We start from the raw sequence: 20,778 nt of genomic DNA on the forward strand, positions 1-20,778 counted from the left end.
CAGAGATTACGCACAGATTACTGATTAATTTTACGTACAATTTAAATATGTACGTGTAATTAAAAAAAAATTGTAAGCACTTTCCGTGCAATTGACCAAACTGAAGAGATAAGACATTTATCTACGCGCGTCTCGAGAACGCCTGTTGCGGGATTTAAAGTTAGACAGCAGAGCACGACAGAGAATGCGCGACGGAACTGTTCGTGCGCTCTCCAGAGCATGCATCCGCCCGCGCGCCCGGCTTTCTGGACCGATTCCCCGTCGGTGCGCTGTAAAACACTTGACCGCGGGATCGACCGGGCTCACTTCAAAGGCGCCGCTATCACTTATCCATCGCACATGGCCCGCTGCGTGCGCGGCGGCGAATAGCGCCCGCGAAGGAAAGTAGCTTCTTTCTCCTCGCCGGAGCCGTAGCGTTTTTCTCTCGAACGGTGCCGTCAGCTTCGACCACGAAATCAAACGTTTCTTTGCGCGCGCGTCGACACGATTTTTATTTCATTGCGCGTCGCCGAAAAATCCGCGGCTTGGCTCGCAAAAAAAAAAAAAAATTATATTTTGCAAATAATTAAACGAAACGACTTCGTCACGCTGCTATTTTTATTTTATCGGGTGGGAATTTTTTATTACGCTGAAAAAGCTTTGCACTAAGAATTGTTTTTGGCGGACAATGGCTGGATATAGTATTTGATTTTGCCGCACTGAGAGAAAAATATGTGTAATGAAATTATGGTTGGATTTATAAAATTGTTGGGTCTATAAAATAAATACTTCTCTCGGTATAATTTTCTGACGGCTCACAATTGCTGCTGCACCGCTGTAATTCTTAGTATTTAATTTTTTTTTACGCGAAGAAAGCCCTTGTCTCTCGTCTGCGATGACACGAACGTTTACCAGAAGCTTTCGAGTCGCGTCACAGAAACGCTCCGCTTGAGAATTCCATGAGCACTCCCTCGCGAGCTCCGCTCGCGATATCGTCTGTGGTTTCGATAAACTAATCGGCACCGTAGGAAATTGCATGCCTGCATATCTTATCGCCGCGGCATACGGGTAGTTCTCATAACTTTTGTTTATTTATCATTGCGACTTCACGCGTGATGCACGCCAGCGAAAACCGATATGAGCACCGCCGTTTTCACGCGCCATCACGGGCGAATTTCAAACGTGGCAGAGAAGACCTGATGAAATTACATTAGGCATAATTTTTTTCATCGAATAAAACTGGCGCAACACCGATAACAATATAATATTAAGTACTCGACAAGAATACAAATTATTAATATATCAAAAAAATTCTCAATTCTCACTAACGTTTAATATTAACAAATTTATTCCAAAATTAACGACACGTGAAATATTAGTATATGTTACGTTTACTTTCCACATCATTTTATCGTTCACTCTTGCAAAAATGAACAGATCCGTGTAATAGACATAAAAAATACTTTTACATATTAAAAAAAAAAAAAAAGAAATACATGTACGAACCATAAGGCGACGCGCGTTGAAAGCCGGCGCCGTCGTAAGCGCGCCACGAAGACATCATCGCCACGTTTTGCGCGTAAAAGGGCGCGGCCGCGGCCGCGGCGAGGGTCGAATGGGGGTGCGCCGCGTGCGGATGTCCCGCGTGAGGGTGACCCGGTCCGGCGTGTGGTCCCATCGCCGCCGCGGTGCCGCTGGTGTGTCCGGCGAGCGCGTGGTGCGCCGCGTACGTCTCCACTCCGTGCTGCCAGGACGCCGCCGCCGTTTTTTCCCTTCAAAGAACCAAGCATCGCATGTGAGTGTCTCACGGTTAACCTTTCGAGCGTGAGCTTGCAAAGGTCGTTGTACCATGCGGGCGAGGGCGAAGTAGGGAAAGAGTGATACTGCGCCGCCGTAGCCGCGGACGGGATCGCCGGCCTGGACGACGGAACGTAGACGGGCGCCTGGAGCTGCTGGCCGTGCTGCTGCTGCTGCTGCTGGGACTGCTGCTGGTAGTCGGAACTTGCGCCGTACCCGCCACTTCCGCCCCCGTGGAACATCCTCCTCGAGAGCTACCACCGTGGCCGTCTGCCGGAGGAACGGAGAAAAATTAGTAACGCGCTTCTGTTGCATTTACGGGATCAGACGAATGGCGTACATGTATTTTAGAATCCGCTTTTCGCTTCGGTTGCGCTAGTTTTATCGAGCACCGAGCACCGGGAGATTTTAATAATTATGACGTGGTATTTTAACGATCGTAACGAATCACTTTTGTCGTAATGAAGCAACTGTGGCAAGAGGTTTTCTTAATCTCACGAGGGTAATTTCTTTAGTCGGCGCCGACAATACAAAATACAAGTACGAAGGCCGCAAAGCACTGCGGCAAGTACTTTACCCGCTAAAGATCCGCCGCCGGCAATCTCATTTCGCTACCGCGGAAAGATATATCGTTACGCCGGTAATATGGAAACGGCAATAATACATCCCGCGGGGCAGATAATGTTAATGATCCGTTTAGAGCAGATAACCGGCCGCGCGTATTGAGATTCCGCTTCGTGTACGTACGGCGAGCAAAACGCGGCGCGAGCCGCCCCGTGAGACCGAGAATCGTCGTGAATAAATGCCGAATCTCGTCACGATCGCCGTCGGGATCTCCTCCGTCTTGTCGGCCTGTTAAAAGGAACTGTTGCGACGATCGGATCGAGACTTGGGGGTTTTTTCGGTCAAGCAGCGCTTTTTAAACTCGGGGTGAAATTTATTGCGACAGGCGACAGTACGTGAATACGGAAAGAGCAAAATAATTTTAACAGACAAATAGTTCGTGGATATACTTGATCCAGATGATTAGGAAATTGCATTAGTAATTATTAGTAATTGACGATCACAGTCACTTGCTCGTGATAATTGGCAATTATGGTTGAAAGGCAATTTTGCGCGATTTTATTATGCGCCCATGGATTTCACAATATTTCGCGATGCTCGCTAATGCCGGGGCCGTGGTGGCACGCTGGGAATTTATTTCGCAATATTGTTAGAAACGAAAATAGTACGACTCGATATATCGGTATCTCTCGCACGCCGTATACATTTCAGGGTGTGAATTCTGTGCCGCCCACGTGTCTCCGCTGTTAGAGTACACATCTCCTTAAGAATACGCGCGGCCTCGCCATATCTGTGCAGCCCTTTAGAGCGCGATGCATAAAACGTGGCGCGTTTTGCGCTGCAAAATTGAGAGAACGCGAATATTATCGACTAAACGTAAAACATACCTGTGAATATAACAAAGTATAAAAAGATTCTTTTTTTTCTTTTTTTTTTCTTATCTTAAGTGCTTTTAAAGAAACATCTATTCTTCGTTTTTATTAATTTATTATCGCATTTTGTTAATTAGAGCGCGAGTCGCTGTTCTTGAAAAGAAATAAACAATATCGATTTATGCCAATAAGTAAATTACTAATTAACAGAAACGTCTAGTAGAAATAAAAAAAAAAAATTGGATAACGTTCGCTTTAACTAGCTTCGATTATTCAAGCGAACAAAAGGGTGAAACCGCCAGCATTCCTAAATGCAAAGTAATCTAGACAACGAGATAGTTGATATTAAATTTTCGCCGCCTACAGCTATTCCATTGTCTCGGATACGCGTTCTCCAAGCGAGCGATCGTAATACCACGGTATGTTCTACGATTCGGCCCTCCGCGACGGAACCAGGAATCAGCCTCCTTCGAAAGGAGCGGTGAACAGATAACACGAGGTTCACTCCACAAAGAAACTAAGCGTAAAATATATCTCTTTACATAACAAAATTAAAAAAAAAAAAAGAAAAACGTTGAAAAGCAAAAAAAGTAAATTATATAAAAAAAAAATTTTATTCGCGTATTTGATCCGATCTATTGTCGCAACAAAGCAGCGACGTGCTTTTTATTAAATTCCATCCCGCCGAATTTCGCGGCGTCCGCGTTCAGCGGGGAAAATTCAGAAACTCAAACGGCGCCGAGGAAGTAGGGGAGTTCCACGGAGGTGCTAATGCCGGAGAGGAGTCGCGGGAGAGAAAACGGCGAGAAAAAAAAATAAAAAAAGAAAAAAACCCGCGCAAACTTCGGGTGGGGATTTCCGCGGTGCGTAGCGGGGATCAAACGATACTGCGTGCGTTAGAAAGAGATACTGCTAAGCGAATAAAGGCGCCGCCGGAGAAAGAGAGAGGCACGGAGACGCGCAGACGCGTCTCCACCTTCATCGGCCGGCTCCGATCGTTGAATCCGAGATACTGATAGCGGCCATCGCGGTCACAAATATACCCCGTGTAGGCGGGACTAAGGTTTTCGCCGCGTGTGTGCGATCGCGTGCACGTGTGTTTAAATCGCACACCGATGTGGGACGTAGGTGAACGCGCATGCGACCGCATTATGCGACCTGCCGCGTTAGCGAGGTGAATAATGATCGATCGGATTAGACCAGATATCACGAGGTGCCAATGATTAATGAAAATCCGCCGTCAGCTTGAGGTAGAAGCAAAGACAAGCGCTCTACACCAATTCTACAAACTGTTCGGATAGGAAATGACGATTATTTTCATATTAAATCTCCTTGTTTCTGTTTTTTTATTTTATTTTATTTTATTTTATTTTTTTATTTAAAATTACGCGGGGGATAAAATTCCAGCTTTTCGTAGATCTCTCACTATTTCCTTCAACCCCAATTAATTTCTTTTTCTTTCTTAATTATAATAAACCACGATGGTGATTTTACTTTTATTTTATGGCGAAGTGAGAAGTTAGAAGGCATATCGTTGTGCATCATATTTAATTAATGCTAAGTCTATTAATCTGTCGAGAGGCAATTTACGATAATCGAAGACTATTTTAATGATAATTACATTTTTTTCTTGCAGAATTAAAAATTAATAATTGATATTTAGAAAATTTATAGTTTTATATTGGTTTTAGAGATTGTTTTTTTTTTTATTCTAATTTATTTAATTAATAAAAGTTACTGATGTCATATATATTTTTTTACAATTACAAAGCGTAGCTTATTGGCTTGTATCAGTGACTGTCAAAAGCATACATATTAAAAACAACGAGGTATGACAGTTTATATGCATAATCCTTCGTCCGCCCTCGAACAGATCCAGCCAATAGCGCGATTCGCTATTCTAGTGGCTCGCGGTTTTTCTCGCTTCGCCAGATAATATTGACTTTTAATTGGTGCTAATGACGTTACATTACTTGACGAAGCGTAACAAGTGGCAACGCAGTTTATCTCAATTTACGATAGAAAAACACGTATATCACACACGACCATAACGACTGTAATAAAATTAGCATAACTTATCGGCATCGCAGTCATTTATATCGCTTTTGATATCGCCTGACAACGTGCCGGGAAAATCTTGCAAAAGCAATGCGACGCGCGCGAGGAAATCGACTTATTTTCATATTTCGGCGACGATAACTAAACTGCGGGCAAATCTCGTCGTCGATAACGTTATCGCGGGTGAAAAGTATTAGATCGCCTGCGCTATTCATTAAAATAATTTACGGTACACTGTGCTTGTTGTTACGTGCACACGCATATGTGTAACGCATTAATAAAATATTTCAGGTCTGATTGCATTAGACTGTATTAAAACTGCCATCGTCGCTTATTTTATTATTATATATTTAATACACTATTTTTCACGGATCGACATTCAATAAATACATTTTTTTTTTTTTTTTATTGTTACAATTTTTATTTGCGGCGAGCGATAGTTACGATTTTTCAAGATATCGATTTTCCGTCGGGAATTTAATTATTTGCCGAGCCACGCAGCATGAAGAAAGCCACGGGCGTGTGTCACGCGACGAAAACTAATTCGTCCTTAGTTACCCCGTACATCAAATAAAAAGAAAAGAAAAAGAAAGAAAAAGAAAAGAAGAAAAAAAAACGTAGTTGCCGATTTATCGAAAATAAATATGGCATTCTGGGTGGAAAACATGAAAAGAAGTTTCCTGAGAATTTTACTCGGTAAAAGGTTTTATGGTAATCGAAGCGATGTTGAAAAGTCCATGCATTTACCGTACAACTCTATTTGTCGCGTTGTAGCACGGCGGTAAAGATTGAAAAACAACTCCCCTTCTCCCTTTCTCTTTCTCGGTTATGCTTAAAGATGCGTTTAAATCTCGCAGGCGGAGATGCGATTACACGAGTTCGTTACGTGCACACGCGACGTTGCGCGCGTAACATGCACGCGCATATTTACCACGCTGATAATAGCACCATAATTATATCGGCCGCTAACATGGGTGCTCCCATATTATTGCTATTATTAATGCGAGCGTGATTTACGATGTCAGGCCGACGTTACGCCATCGAGTAATAAATTCTGTTCACGACTTACAAATTACACGCCGTCGCTCCAATTTACAAGGTGGTTACAGGTTACCAAACAGAGACGATTCGCGGACGTTCTTTTGCCACCGCGATGAAAACCGCGGCGTACTTTTCATTAAATGCAAATTGTGCATTTATACGGCTGTTAAATCGCGTTTGTGTGACGTTTACGGCTGCTCATTGTATCTCGGCTCACCCCATCGCTTCTGAAAGTAATCGTTTACTTAAAATATCGGCGTTGCGAATACAGTTTACTGACGTATACGTGAGTTGCGTTAGTATCATAACATTAACCGCGTAAATTATTCTTTAGATATTCAATTATTATACAGTCGTTGAAATAAACGCGAAAAAATAAAAAGAAAAAAGACATTTAAAAAATCTAGTCAATGTACATATAATTTAATGATACGATATGAATACTTGACTTAATTTCTTTTTTTTTTTTTTCTTTTTAACGTGCCTTATTATTCAATCGCGCGAGTTGTCGTTTTTCTTTTCTACTTCGCAGCTAAATTATCATTTAATACTTGATACTTATAAGAAAAGAGAGAAAGCTGCCTGAATACATTTATTTGGCGGACAGATATTTTCCACGTGACTGGTACTGCTTCATCGCGATGCGAAATAAAATAAAATTAAGTAAAAGAAAAGAAAAAATGAAAAATGAATGGAAGAGGCGCGCGCGCAATTAAGCGCGATTACGAACTGCCCGGCGCGCGATCGCGACGCTCCACGGGAGCGATCTCTCTCTAGTGGAGCGGAAAATATCGGATTCTCTAATAGGAACCGGTTAAGAAAATAATCGCGTTTCGATGTTAGGCGGCGGCGGCGGCGCCACATCAACGCGGCGCCGTACTTTTCACGACCCTCTACGGATCACACGGAATTTAGATGAGAGCCCGGCGGAGTCGCGACAAGTTAGAAGGGTCCGACGCCACCGTGTCGACGGTACCAGGTATATGTATATCGGTAATGGACACCGATTAAAGGGACTAAATAGAATGAGGCGGACGTGGAGAGCTCCCAGTTTTTTTACGGCGCGTAGAACTCGGATGCTGCCACGCGATTAAATTATAGATTGCTCTCTGTCTGTTTTTTATATATTTTTTTTTTTTTTGAATTTTATTTCAAGTGTTTCGTAGGTATTTATAAATAATAATAATATGCAATAATGATGAAAGTGATTTATTTAAAAATCATTAATTCATTGTACATTAATTCGATTCTCGTCGTGCGACAAGTCTCCGAGTGATAATCTTTGCATTAGGCTTACGTGTTTGAGGGGCGCACGTCCCGATCTTTAATAGCAATTAATTCAATAACACAAATTACCGGGTGGGAAAATTTTTACGCGTGATAAATGACACGTAAACGCGTGCGTGCGTTCTCGAGGGCGTACGGTCCTAGGGTCAAGCGGCGCTATTTGCGTACGTCGGCCAGACGTCGCGGGCCGCGCGATCGGAGGAGCTTTAATCCGGCGGCATTCGTGGAAGACGAGTCTCTGACGATTACGACCAAGTGCTTTGGTGCATCGGAACTGTTCTCATCCCGAGGACCGGCTGGTGCCGAGGCGCCATGGCGCGGCGCCGACCGCGTAGAAGGGTTTCCTTGTAGGTCCCACACAGCTGCACTCGCACACGCACACGCGTATCACACACATCGCGCGCAACGGTCGTCCTTTTCTTCCTTTTCTTTTCTTTTTTTTTTTTTTTTTTTCGTTTCCTCAACTTCGAGGTGACACAGAGGCCCGGTGATGTCTTGGGACTCTCGTCGTGTTTGAGGGAGCTTATCTTGCCTCCCTGACATTATCGCGGATTATTTGTTACCTTGTGTTAGGCATGCGAATATCTTCAACAATTGCGCACGCAACTCAATTTATGCCGCATTTCTTCAATACATTTCGTTCGATAAATTACATTTGGGTGAAGCGATCACTTCTCGAAGCGTTATCTGAATTTTTTATAGCAACCGCGCTAGAGAAATAATGAAACGCGAAGCGCAATTTCGCGAGGGAAGGAAATATCCTCGCGGGATTTCTTCGCGCGTTCGTGGGAGGGTTTGAGTTAAGAAATATTTATTAATAGGCTGCAATTATTTCAATTAAATATCATTATTTGAGATATAAGAATTTTATTCTCCTACGAGTGTGCGTGACGTATGAAGATGTAGGAATCGCGTGACGCGATTCCGTAAATTTGACGTTCCGTAAATAAGTGGCCCTTTTGAAGGGATCCCAGTCACGATTCATCGATCCCTTGCGCCGGCGAATTGTGTCTCGAATGTCACAAGTAAATGTCCCGAAAAACTCTTAGAAATTTAATTTCGGCGCGATAAATTTAATTACCGTTAACGAACCGGCGAAAAGCGATTCTTCGGTCATTTACGCGAATCTTTTAGTCTCGATTCCAAAAACCGCAGTCAAGGTGATCTTGTCGCGCATTTTTTTCTTTCCCTCGACACTTTGGAAAAAAGAAGTCGCTGATAACAAGAAAGAGAGAGCCCGATTAGGCCAATAAACTAACTCCGCGAGCTGTCTCTCAAGTTTTTCTTTTTCTTATATCGAAAATAGACGCAAAATTAATTAGTCAAGTCGGTATATTTTAAATAATGCATATTTTTTTTTGTAAAATATATTAAATAGTTTTACCCATATCTTTAAGAAGTGTCACGTATTTATAATTAATACATTTAGATCGCAAAAAGTAATAAAATATAAATATTCGATTTAGCGAAAAAAATCTTCGCTTTTACGGGCCTTTTTTTTTTTTTTACTAAACCGGAAATGTATGAGAAAGGAGATATCGATCTTATCCTATTCAATTAACACAATTCCTGAGAAATTATGTGTGAGACGGTGAGAGATATGCGCATCCGACCGCTCCGGGGTGCCTCGGATTCGCTTTTCGGTAACTTGAGACCGTAGATGCAAACACCAGATAAGATCCCTGAAGGATTGTGGTCCAGTTTCGGCACGCGCCTCTTCTTCCCGAGATCTTGTGAGAAACCTTGCGACGACGCCGCAGATGCTCACGAAAATGCGAGCGTATATGTATTAAAATAATAGAGAATTAATTTTTATTTTTTTTTATTTTTTTTTATTTTTTTTGACGACACGTCATTAATAATTTTTTTTCTTTTTGTTACAGTCACCGGCAACATCTTCAACTCCGCCATCGCCCATCGAGATGGTGAGTCGCATGATTTTTTATAAGGTGATGGTAATAAAATATAGTACGCGAGAAAAAATCATAATCGTTGAAATTTTTTTAATAATAAAAAAATAATAAAATATAACTCACTCTCGTGACACGAAGTGAGCCTAGAGAATTAATCAACATCGTAAAAAAGCGGCAACAATCAGGCAATAATAAAATCTCTACATTTCGTTTTTAAATAGGGAATCGACATGTTATATTTTATAAGATAAAAAAAAACAAAAAAGAAATAAAACGTTTTTCAATAACAATAGGTATTTTTCGATCGAACGCTCTCAGCATTTTATTGACAATTCTTTACAACGGCAAGTGATCCGCGGCGCTTATTGACTTTATCTAGTCAGGCGAGTACATATAATTAACCATAAAATACGTCATATAACTCGCCGTGTGCACGCATTGGACCATAACAACGACCAGCGTGCACTTATGGTTTAATGTCAATGTTCATCCAACTTAATGCTTCGGCAAGCCTTTTCCCCGTCGTTAGTATAAATCTCCCCGTGAAATAAATTTATTTACGCTTACGCGCACGGTGAACACACACATCGCCTCCGCGAAGGCGTAGAAAGAGGGAACCGAAAGAGAGAAAAAGAGGGATAGAAGAGCGGGATAGGAGGGACGGGATTTTTGCATCCTGCGCAACGAGAATTTCTGCTACTTCGTTTCTCTTTACGCCACCTGGAAATGTCTCATGTTCTCGCGTGCGCGTTCATACGTCACGGCGTACTCGGCTCGATTGCACGAGTCAATCGGTGTGACGAAAGCACGTTAATGTTTAAAGCGCAGGTACGCGCGCTTAAGCGCCGATGAGGTCGGAGCCAAATGGCAATTGAAATGCAGATTTCGACATTTCGCGTACGCGTCGGGTAAAAGGAAATTTGCCGGGTACGCGGAGGAAACTTTATTTACTTGGGATACTAGGTTTCGTTATTTTATTAATTTCACGTTCAAATGTATTAATTTTATTTAATGGCGCCGAGGTAGCTGTGGGTTATTTAGAAGTTATTAATTTAAATAGCTAGTCGTGGTGTGATTTCTTGATGGTCCGATTGCTGCGACACCACAACAATTCTTAGCATACGATTCCCTCATGTAACGCAACCGTGCTCCATTTGTATTATCACTCGCCGCGACGGATAGAATATCGAAGTGACACAAATTCCGAAAATAGATTTCATTACCGTGAATATTTTTCCTGAGATGACGAATGAACGTCGCTTTTCTTCGTTTTTTTTTCTTTTTTTTTCTTTTTTTTTTTTTCTTACAATTTATCTCTTCTTTTTTAAACAATTAAAATGTCGTTCGAATCACTTGTGAACATTTTAGCGAATTGTCTCTGATTTACTGCCGCGTATATTTTACTGGAAATAACGATCTCTTTTTATCGCTGCTTTTATTGTCCGTCGCAAGGAGATAGTGGTTGAATCTAGCCAGTAAATCTGAAATATTTCCGTGGAAAGCGTAGATTATATGCACGTTGTATGAATGCTTTCCCGAAGAACCATCGATACTCAGAGTCATATATTTATGAACATTTATTACGTCATTAAACGGAATATTGCAAAAAAAAATAATTTGTGTCGCTTCTTATCGCAAACTTTTGGTCTATTTATTTGGGATATTTTTTTTCTTCTAAATTCCTAAAAATTAATTTTATTTTACAACATTGCGTAAAATAAAAAGTTAAACAAAATTTTAAACTAACATTGTTTCGCGTTGTCAACAATTTTTAATTAGTTTACCCACTTTGCGGAAAGTTTAATCTGCATGAAAAAAAAAAAGAAAAAAAAATCCACAAAACCTTTCAAAGAAAAATATTTCGCCTTTCACGCACTAGCGGTGTTAAGAAGCAATAAAATCGGAATCGCTTTTGGCATCTCAGCGACGGCAAGTCGAAGGTAAGCCGTAGATGCGAAGATCGGCGCCAGGGCTTAGGTCGAGTTTCGTTAAGTAATTTGTCGGTCTCGACATTACATGGAACGGTCCGTCTACCTAGAGAGCAACGTTTTCGTCCTTCGCCAAGAGGAGCGACGGTGTAAGCGGGACGCGCCGATTTGAGTCATTCGACCGTTATAAATTTCACGTTTCATTAATAGAATGCCGAAACAATGTTACCTCAACTTTTCTTTTTTCTGAATCGGCGAGAATCTCGATAGGAATCAAATAAAAGTGGAAACGCCGAGCGTAGCCGCGTTTTATTTCAAACGTTTGACGAGTAAACTCGAGGACGGCGAACAACAGAAAAAAAAATTTTGCTCAACTATTAAAAAAGGACCTGCGCGTGGTAAAAATTAAACGTTAATATACAGATTTCGTATGTTAGAATTTTCGCGCGAGAGACCGAACCGCGTCATGCGACGTCGAAAAATATCGCGCATGCCGTTATAGAAGTGGTTACTTTATACGTCCGCAAAGAGAGTGCAGTCGGATGTCTTCTCGAGCGTGTACCTATCCGACGGCCCGGTTATTACCCAATTATTATTCCGCGGTACAACAATCCGCGGCTGTTGCGAGCGCGCCGCCAGCGGGCTTCGCAGAATTTTGCCGACAGTAAAATTTCGCGCGCGGCATAAAACCAGTGAGTCAACGAGTGAACGGTACAGGCGTGTAAATAAAATAGATACTCGTATGAGGGGCTCCGCTGAACGCTTTCCAAGCGCCCTTTTTCCCTTCGCTTCGCGCGGCCGTTAGTTACGCGCGCCGGACTTTTCGCGCGTCCCGGAGTAAACGAGATCTCAATCGCGCGGAATAACGACGCGGACTCGTATAAGCACGGAAACCGGATGAGCCGCGACGAGCAGCGTGCGTGCGTATAATACACGCGACGCACGCGTATATACGACGGAAATCGAGTGTCTCGCACTTTTCTTATCCCCCGTTCATATCCGTTCAGAAGCTATTGTCGACACTTTTTTTTTTCTTTTTTTTTTTCTCATGGCAGCGTATTTTGATTTTCAAATTCGACTCCGCTTATCTAACCACTTGCAATCGTTTATTACTTATCTGTATACGAAGAGAATTTTGTCCTAAGAATTATTATGGTAGTCGTGGACCATCTTCTTATTATAAATTTAAATGCCGCGGCAAACAAGGGCCAGATCGTAGTAGTTAATCTCATAATTACTTGATGGTTGATAACCATCGCTGTGACACCATAGTTACTCTTATTCTTGAATACAATCTTTTTTGTGAAAAAAAATTCTTTCTTAAAGTAGTATAATTTTCATAATATTAAAGCTTTCTCCGTGCAGAACTGATTATTGATAACTCTAAATACTTTAAACGTGTTTACACAGAAATGTATAAAAAATTTGAACGGTTATTTAAACCAGAAATTGATCAATGTGAGAAAAATCGCTCGAAGGAGGGAAAGAATGTACACGAAACTGCCCGTTCACGTGTAATTAAATCTAATTAGGGCGTTTTAGATATTCCGCGTATGTAAGCTAAATGCCGATGGCTTCTGATAAATTCGAACCACCGGCGATTACGCCAGCACATCTATTAATATGTTTAACTAGATCGTAAATTATAAGCCAGTGCCCAGTCTCTTTTGCATACCATCGCGCGCGATCGCGAACACGTCCAGCGACTTCGTTATCGTAATTTCGAGAGTTTTCCCACATCATTATCGATGTATTTATGCGGCGCGTTTATCACGTCGCGCGATCCCGTTTTTCCACATTAGCCGCTGAAACTTGTGGACCGGAAATTCGCGGACACGGAAATCGATTTCTCGTTTTTTGGAAGAAAATTATGCGAGCCGAGCCCGCGGATTTTGAGAGACGGTGAACTTTACAGGAAGGTCGAGAAGATAAATGTATTACGATACGAGACCCTGCGTTCGTGATCGATATTTTTGTGCAGCGATTTTTTTTTCTTTTTTTATTTTTCGTTGAAGCGTCATTCTTGAATGAAATCGCGCTTTAAACGGACACGTCTCTCGCCGCTGGATACACCGCGGCGGGTACGTTGCAAAACTCCGAGGGAATAAAATCAAATGCCCGCAGCGCGGAGACACGGGCATGTGGGTACTTTGATATAGCACAGGCGCGCTTTTCTAATGCCGCTTAAATATTTATGAATTACATCGTGAATTACGTCGCCCGCGCGGTCCTATTTTTGCGCGCCGGTCGGCCCCCGAACCGGGAAGCGCGACCTCTCTCATTCTCTACGCGGCGCCTTCGCTATTCATTCGAATGCGAGGGAGATTTATGCGCGCAGCCGACGTTCACGCAGGTGCGGTTATCCGCGTATGCGAGTTCCTCCGCGGCGGGGATGCACGCCGCCCGGTGCGTTAATAAGAATTCAATAACTGTTCGGAGCCACTCGAAGGGATTACCGTGCCGTGTAACGGGCAGATCGCGAAAAAAAGGTGAATTAAGGCCGGTATGCGCGCGAGTCCGAATTCGATTCGACGTAGGACGCGACTTCTCGCAGCCTCCTTTGCGCCCGCGTGCGAAAGTATCGGGCGGCGATTCCGGGTCAACGTCGCCGTCGTCGTCGCGGCCGCTGTCACCGTCACCGTCTTCGTTTTCGTCCCGTTCGATTAGTAGGCGTTGGTTTTCTCGTCGCGCGATTGAGACGGGCTGCCTGCTCGGTTCTCGCCTGCCTCCAATGCATCGTTGTCGCCGAGATACGCGCGATAGTCGTCCTTTTATTCGGATTATCGCGCGCTCTCGCGCCGCGCGAAAGTCGTGGGCGGGTGATTTGAACGCGCGTTCCGGCGATGACGTTACGGATATTGAACTCCGAATGCGACATGCTCGAGAGAGCGAAAGAGAGAAAAAAGAAAGTCGAGAAATGCCGCAATAAAAATGTCACCTTTGAAAACCATCTAACGTTATTTAAGAACCGAGCCTTTCGCTTTTTTTTTACCGCTTGAAAAAAATCGATCGCGAGGAACGTTTGATTCGAAATACGAAACGCCGCGCTAATGATCGCGTCGGAGCGGGGCGATGAATCAATGTGACTCGGGGCAAGTCCTCTGTCAGAGGCACTCCATCGCGATGGGGAACGTTTCTCGCCGAGACTTCCGGTTTTAGTCTGGAACATGACTTTCCAATAAGGTCGATGGCGCGGCGGACGGCTGTTGCCGGCATCTGCGGCCGGTATTACCTCGGCGACGCCGATTCGTGGCGATACACAAGGCCTGCCAGGTAAGAGCGGAGCCCGGGCTCGTGACGCATCATACGCGCTTATCTACACGCAATATCTGAACGTCCATCCATGCGGCACCATCCGACACCGACGGGACGGGAATTCGACGTAGGGCTGATCCCGGGGCCGATTAGATACGGGGAACGCGCGACCGGAAGTGCGCTCACGCTCTGGTCAAATGGCCGATGCCGATAGACGGACTCGTAACGTCGAATTTTGCGACGCTACAATCTATTATTCTAAATACAGAAATAAAAGAAATTAATTCTACTCTAAATAAATTAGGCTTTAAGATTGGAAACTATTTAATTTGTAATTTTGATAAATCGATATCGGTAATGGGAACATTTTATTTAATATCGTAAAGAAATTAGATTGCGTTGGAGAACAGCAGTAGGCTGTCGTTAGTTTCCCTCCCCCAACAACCTCGTTTGCCCCTGATACAGTAGAAAATATTCGGTTATGGCGTTTCGGACGCCATCGCAGGCAGTCATTTCAAATGACATACAAAGAACTCGATTGTTAAAAAATTCTTATTTTATTCGTGTATTAAAATATCAAAAGTATACGCTAATCTGTGTAGTAACCTATTTAAAATATAAAACTGAAGTTTAATTATTAATTAAAATACAAAAAAAAATGTATTTCTCATTTACTGGGTAGCTATATTCTGACGTAATTATATGAGCGAATTGAATAAGAATTTCTTAAGGAATTCGCAGAGATATGAGGAGAGTCCGCTCTAATCTCGTACAAACAACCCTGCGAAAGTCGCGTCGAACGTCCGTTTCGTTCACGTTAATTTCTTTAGGCATCGTTGAGGCGACGCGAACTTTAATAAACGTAATTAATCAGAGTGCCTGTCTTTCGACGCCAGAGCACACCTGTGTTTTACTGGAAGCCGTCTCGGCGTGCAGGTATTTACGCCGCTACTGTGCGCGCTATCGCGATAGCCTGGATTTATTATATGTGGGTTAGCACACCCGACTTGATCGAACGTATCGCGAGCGGTTCCGTTCAAACTTGCGCGATCACGCGATTATACATTAGCGCCCAATTTTTATTCCTGTTACCGCCGCTCGATTAACCGGACGTCTCATTTAAATACGAGCGTCGTCTTCGCCGTGGAAATTATAATTGCGAATTTTTCCACATGGAAATATAATTAACGAGGGGCTCTGGCCGGAAACGAGCATCGCGAAATCGAGGACGGGTATAATTATAATATCAAATTCGCCGCGTCGCGCTGCGCTTTATCGCGATTGCCTGTTCCGTCGAAAGCGCGTCTTCCATCGCGTGAAGTTCTGAACCCTCGGGGAGAAAAACGCCGAAAAGATTTAATAACTAACCCTTCGTCGTCTGCCTTTTATTTCCCGACGCACGTACCGCGAGATCTTTGCCGGGTTTGTAACGAAATGTATCGCGCTGCGCCGCGTTACGTTGATCGTGGGGCTCGTCGTGATCGCGGCCGGTCGTGAAGCAGGGCGAAGCGAAGGCTCCACCGGGTGACGTGTGCGTGAACACACGCGTCGGCGAGCTGAAAAAAACACATGGGAACGAGGACAAGAACGAGGGTCCCTCGTAAAAATTCACTTAGCTCCGTCGAATTATCTGGTCGACATCTCATTCATTAAGTTCTATTTGAACCGGGGGAGGGGAGGGAGACGACAGTGCCTTCCGTTCTCGCGGCCACATTTTTAATGCGCTGACGGGAGACGATATGATCGATGCGTTTGCGAAATATTGCGAAAGGATCAGAGGCCCCGTCGTAAAAGTCTCATATAGTAATACGAATCGATATATAAAGGGTAGGCGAGTCCCCGGGGACTCTCGAGAAGCCCGTGAGACGAAGGACGCTCAGGACTTGAATGTCCGAAGTGAATATTAATATTTTCTCGGCGATAAAACGGAGTGACGACGAAGTAACGCGCGCGACGCATAGAGCACGTCGCTTTCACGGGCGGGATAAGCGCGCGAATCCGGCTAATCGCGCGCCAGAGGAACTGAAACGAGGCGCGACACTACGATACACTATATTATTCTCTTAATCCCCGTAGTATCTTAATTATTGAATTTATTAAAGCGCGACGTAATCCCGGCGAGCCGGTATTATAATCCTGTGAAACTCGCGCAGTAATATGGTCACGCCCGAACGACGCGGCGCTCGCTCGCTCGCTTGCCTCGCGAGAAGTTAATTAGAAAACAAACAGAAAATTAACACGAACTCGGCAGCGCGAATCCCCCCGGACGGCCGTTACTCGCGATTTATCGTAACCCGTTGTGGATCTGGTCCCGGTGATGACCGGTTTGCGTACGTCGGGGGATCGGTCGCTCGACTTGATCGACGATCGAAAATCGCCTGATCCCGAATGGATCCGTTTCTCCCGTGTAACCAATCCGCGAGAAAGCCTCGATAGCGCCGCGGCGCATTTTCTCCGTCCGCGCGTAATTATTTTTTTAATTAGAAGTTTGATGTCGAATATTATTAAGTCTTGATAACGTCGAATATTAAAAAGATGAATTACTAGTATAATTGTATCTTTATTAAAAAAAAAAAAAAAGAAGAGTATACCCCGCGATTATTTCTTTGCAATTAAGAATTGTACTCGAAATAAGTAGGATCGTCAGGAAATAAAATTCTCTTTTCTTTCACGGGATATTTCTAAATCGAATTTACCGAGTTTTCGTTCAGCAGCGTCGGTTTCTTAGGAATTCTACATTTTATTAGTTCTCGCTTATACACATCCGCTCCTGGAAAGCCCGCGCCTCTTCCGCGACGGGGGACAAACCAGTTTCGTCGTCGACGATGACGACGAGGATGAGGAAACCGGGCAGGAGAGAACGATCGCGGAAAAGCACGAAGAAATCATGAAATATCGTTTGATCACCGCGGATGTTTAACCCGTTAACGCGCGTGGGGCGTTAATCGATCGTGCTCTCATGGGAGTACTTTTCCGTCTGGGGGCCGGCTCGCATTAGCAGTCCAAGACACTATGCAGTTATACGCGGCGCGGCTTTTCAAAAAGTCGATACTTATGGCCGACCGGACTGCGAAAATCTTCGCCGACCGTTAATCTTGATTTATGATAAGCGCGACCGCGATCTGGTCCGCGACCGATCGTGCGGCTATAATTGGATTGTACGCAGGATGCGGGACCGACGCTACCGGCGCGAGTGGCCGCTCGTCCTTTTTGGCTAGACGGAGAAAATGTCTTGCGAACGTTCCGAGAGCAATTACACGAATTGAAAAACCAAATGCAGATTTATGACATTGCCATTCCGGTGGCGCGAGACGTTTCGCCTCTTATTTTTTTTTCCTCCCGGCGTGCTTTTGCAGCGGCACACATATGGATTCTAAATACGCGGCTAACTTCGAGCTAAAGAGTTTCTGAAATAAAATTTGTTTGAGAACGAAAAGTAAGTCGAAGACAGTCGTTCTGAAATTTAAAATGTTCGCACCGACGAGCGGCGCGCCTGTCCGCAGGGTGAACGGGCGACTTTCAAAGTTGACGCATTTTCTTTTAATTGCACATAGTTGAGATGGTATATAATTATGGATCCGCTATCGGTAAATAGAATTGCTTCGCAGATAAGAGCTTGATAAATAATCGCGGTGTTAAACAAATTAATCGTATAGAATTACACGTGGCAATTAATATGTCGCATTATACGTCACATTAACATTCTCGTTCAATGATTTGCCATTGTTCGCATATCAATCCAACTAAACGATTCCAGATTTACGATGCAGAAGCCGTTGGAATATTTTTACCCATACATTACAAACGTCATTAGCATATCTCGTAAAATTATCGTATTTCTCATCGTCCTATAAATATTAACAAACCCTTCCGTCGCTGAAAAGAAAAAAGAAACATGGAAACCGTTTTCAGGGATTTTTATTTTTATTTTGCACTAATATCCGCTATATATATATATAATATATATGCATACATGAAATCAAGTACACCCACTGCCGTCGAGTTTTTTTCACTTTTTTACGTTACATTTCCACGGTTAGTTATCGCCATTAATAGATCGCGTGTTCCGTTCCGCGAGCAGAGCGAGTAAATCTTAATTAGGTGTCAGCTTACTTACTGTTTGCGACAAACAGAGAAAATTAAGCGATCGGGTCCGTTAGCCGGTCGCTGCATAATGCATATATATATATGCGTATGATTCGAGAGAAAGAGAGGCGGAGACCGGTCGTGATCGCACCGATGGCCTGCGAATCGATCGTTTGCGAGCGATTCCGAAGGAGCCGAGAGTGCCAAGAATGCTTTCGCCAACGTTCATTTTGACAGGCGATCGTAGATATTAAAGCAACGACTCGTACGGGGTACATTTGCATTCTACGGCGCGGTACTTCGTCCAAATATTCAGCCGAATAATTAGATCGCGACGCGTGCACACGCGCGAGATGCCGAGACCGGTCCTCGAATCGCGGGGAAAAGTATCCTTTTCGCTTAATTAGGACGATCGATTTTCTCTGGCAGGTTTTCGCGATGGAAATGTTACTTTGAAAATCGAAGGCAAAGAGCGCCGATCAGATTTTTGGATAGAAAATATAAATTCGCGGACTCGATGGAGAGAGCAACGTAAATATCGTCACGCTGAAATATATCTTTACGTAATAATTAATTTTTATATAATTATTATGTTTCCGTGGAATTAATTTTTTTTTCTTTTTTTAATGTACATGTTTTTGTGTAAAACCAATTTATACGCACTTGGGACACCGGTATGTCGGCTTGGCAGTCGTACCAGTTAGTAGACCGGCTAGGCTGTTGAGGTTTACTCCGGCAATGTTTTCTGCGAAAATGCTTAACGATATTAAGCAAGCGCAAAAGTAATCGCGCCTTCTGTTCTAAGTAACGGCGGAGATTTCGCCGTTTCTCATCGCGGCGACTCGTTACTCGCGGTATTTACTTTGCTAAGCGTATTTATAACGCTCGGTCGCGATAAATGGTTTTTCCGTTTCAAATTTTTTTTTCTTTTTTCTTTTTGTTTCTTTCTTGCGCCTTTTTTCCTCAAGCCGCGATCTAAACCGGTCAAGCACCAGATCGGCGGTGGTTTAAATCGCGAGCGTGGCGGGTAAGAAGATCCGCGGACGGTGCGCGACGATACTTTTCCCTTTATCATCCAATTAACGATAAGGCTCCATTACGTTTATTCGCTCTGGCGGACAATTATTATTGCGTCCCCTGGCCAGGACGTTACGATTATTGTGCCCGGTAGATACGGCCGCGATTTTATCGGTCCGTACGATATCCGCGCAGCTAATCTGCAAAGTAGTTAAACCGTCCGATGCGCGACTTTGATAAGACCGCGCGGTCTCCCTCTCCTCTCCTCTCTCTCTCTCTTTCTCTCTTTTTTCCGTTTTTCTTCTTTTTAATTATCGCGCGATAACTTCATCCTCGGCGGATATGCGCTTGCGAGAACGTAACCGTATGTAGGAGCGTAAGCTACTCGTTTAAACGAGAGGCATAATAAATAAATTAATAAATAAGGCCGCGGCGCAAAAAGGGGAAGGGGGAAAAGCTGCCGGTCGGAGCGCAGGAGAGCCAGAGTTCAGTTATTTTCGATAATAACGAGTGGACAGATTCATGCGTCGGAGGAGATTAAGCACGCGTGGCCGCGTATTCGCCACCAGTATCCGGCCGCATCCTCCCCGGCTGACACGCGCGCGCGATTAACACGCTATATTCGCTGCGCCGTAGAAATAATTGCGCTCGCTCCGAGCGATCGTTCGTAACGAGCGGTTGGGTGGCTTGCGTCCCGATGGAGATTAATTACATCACGGCGAACGGCGGTTGATACATTGAAGCAAATTGACATAATCGTGACCTCGTGATAATTTTCATAATCGCAGCACTTGCGGAAAGTTGCGCCTCCTCGAGGTAGTTTACTTGACGCCGCGTTATTTTCAATTCGATTAAAAGAATCTCCTCGCGTGTCGGGAAACGGCCGAGTATTTTTGCGCAAACCGTAGCGGTCTGTTTCGATTATCGCAAAGAAGCGCGTTCTCTTTCTTTCTTCTTAACGGGTTTTTTTTTTCTACTTTT

The 20,778-nt window shown here is 43.8% G+C and overlaps 1 protein-coding gene across 2 annotated transcripts in view; it reads right to left on the minus strand.

The window, feature by feature from the left end:
- The window catches only part of LOC139109184 (GATA-binding factor A), a 45,423-nt gene that overhangs the window by 3,099 nt on the left and 21,546 nt on the right, over nucleotides 1-20,778 (minus strand). For both annotated transcript variants that reach the window (XM_070668061.1, XM_070668062.1), the window contains exons 2-3: nucleotides 1,828-2,046; nucleotides 1,486-1,751 (exon numbers count right to left, since the gene is read on the minus strand). In XM_070668061.1, coding sequence (XP_070524162.1) covers nucleotides 1,486-1,751; nucleotides 1,828-2,018 — 457 coding nt within the window. In that variant the 5' untranslated portion in view covers nucleotides 2,019-2,046. The remainder of the gene's footprint in view (nucleotides 1-1,485; nucleotides 1,752-1,827; nucleotides 2,047-20,778) is intronic.

Source organism: Cardiocondyla obscurior, linkage group LG16 (genome assembly GCF_019399895.1).
Source record: "Cardiocondyla obscurior isolate alpha-2009 linkage group LG16, Cobs3.1, whole genome shotgun sequence".
Classification (NCBI taxonomy): domain Eukaryota; kingdom Metazoa; phylum Arthropoda; class Insecta; order Hymenoptera; family Formicidae; genus Cardiocondyla; species Cardiocondyla obscurior.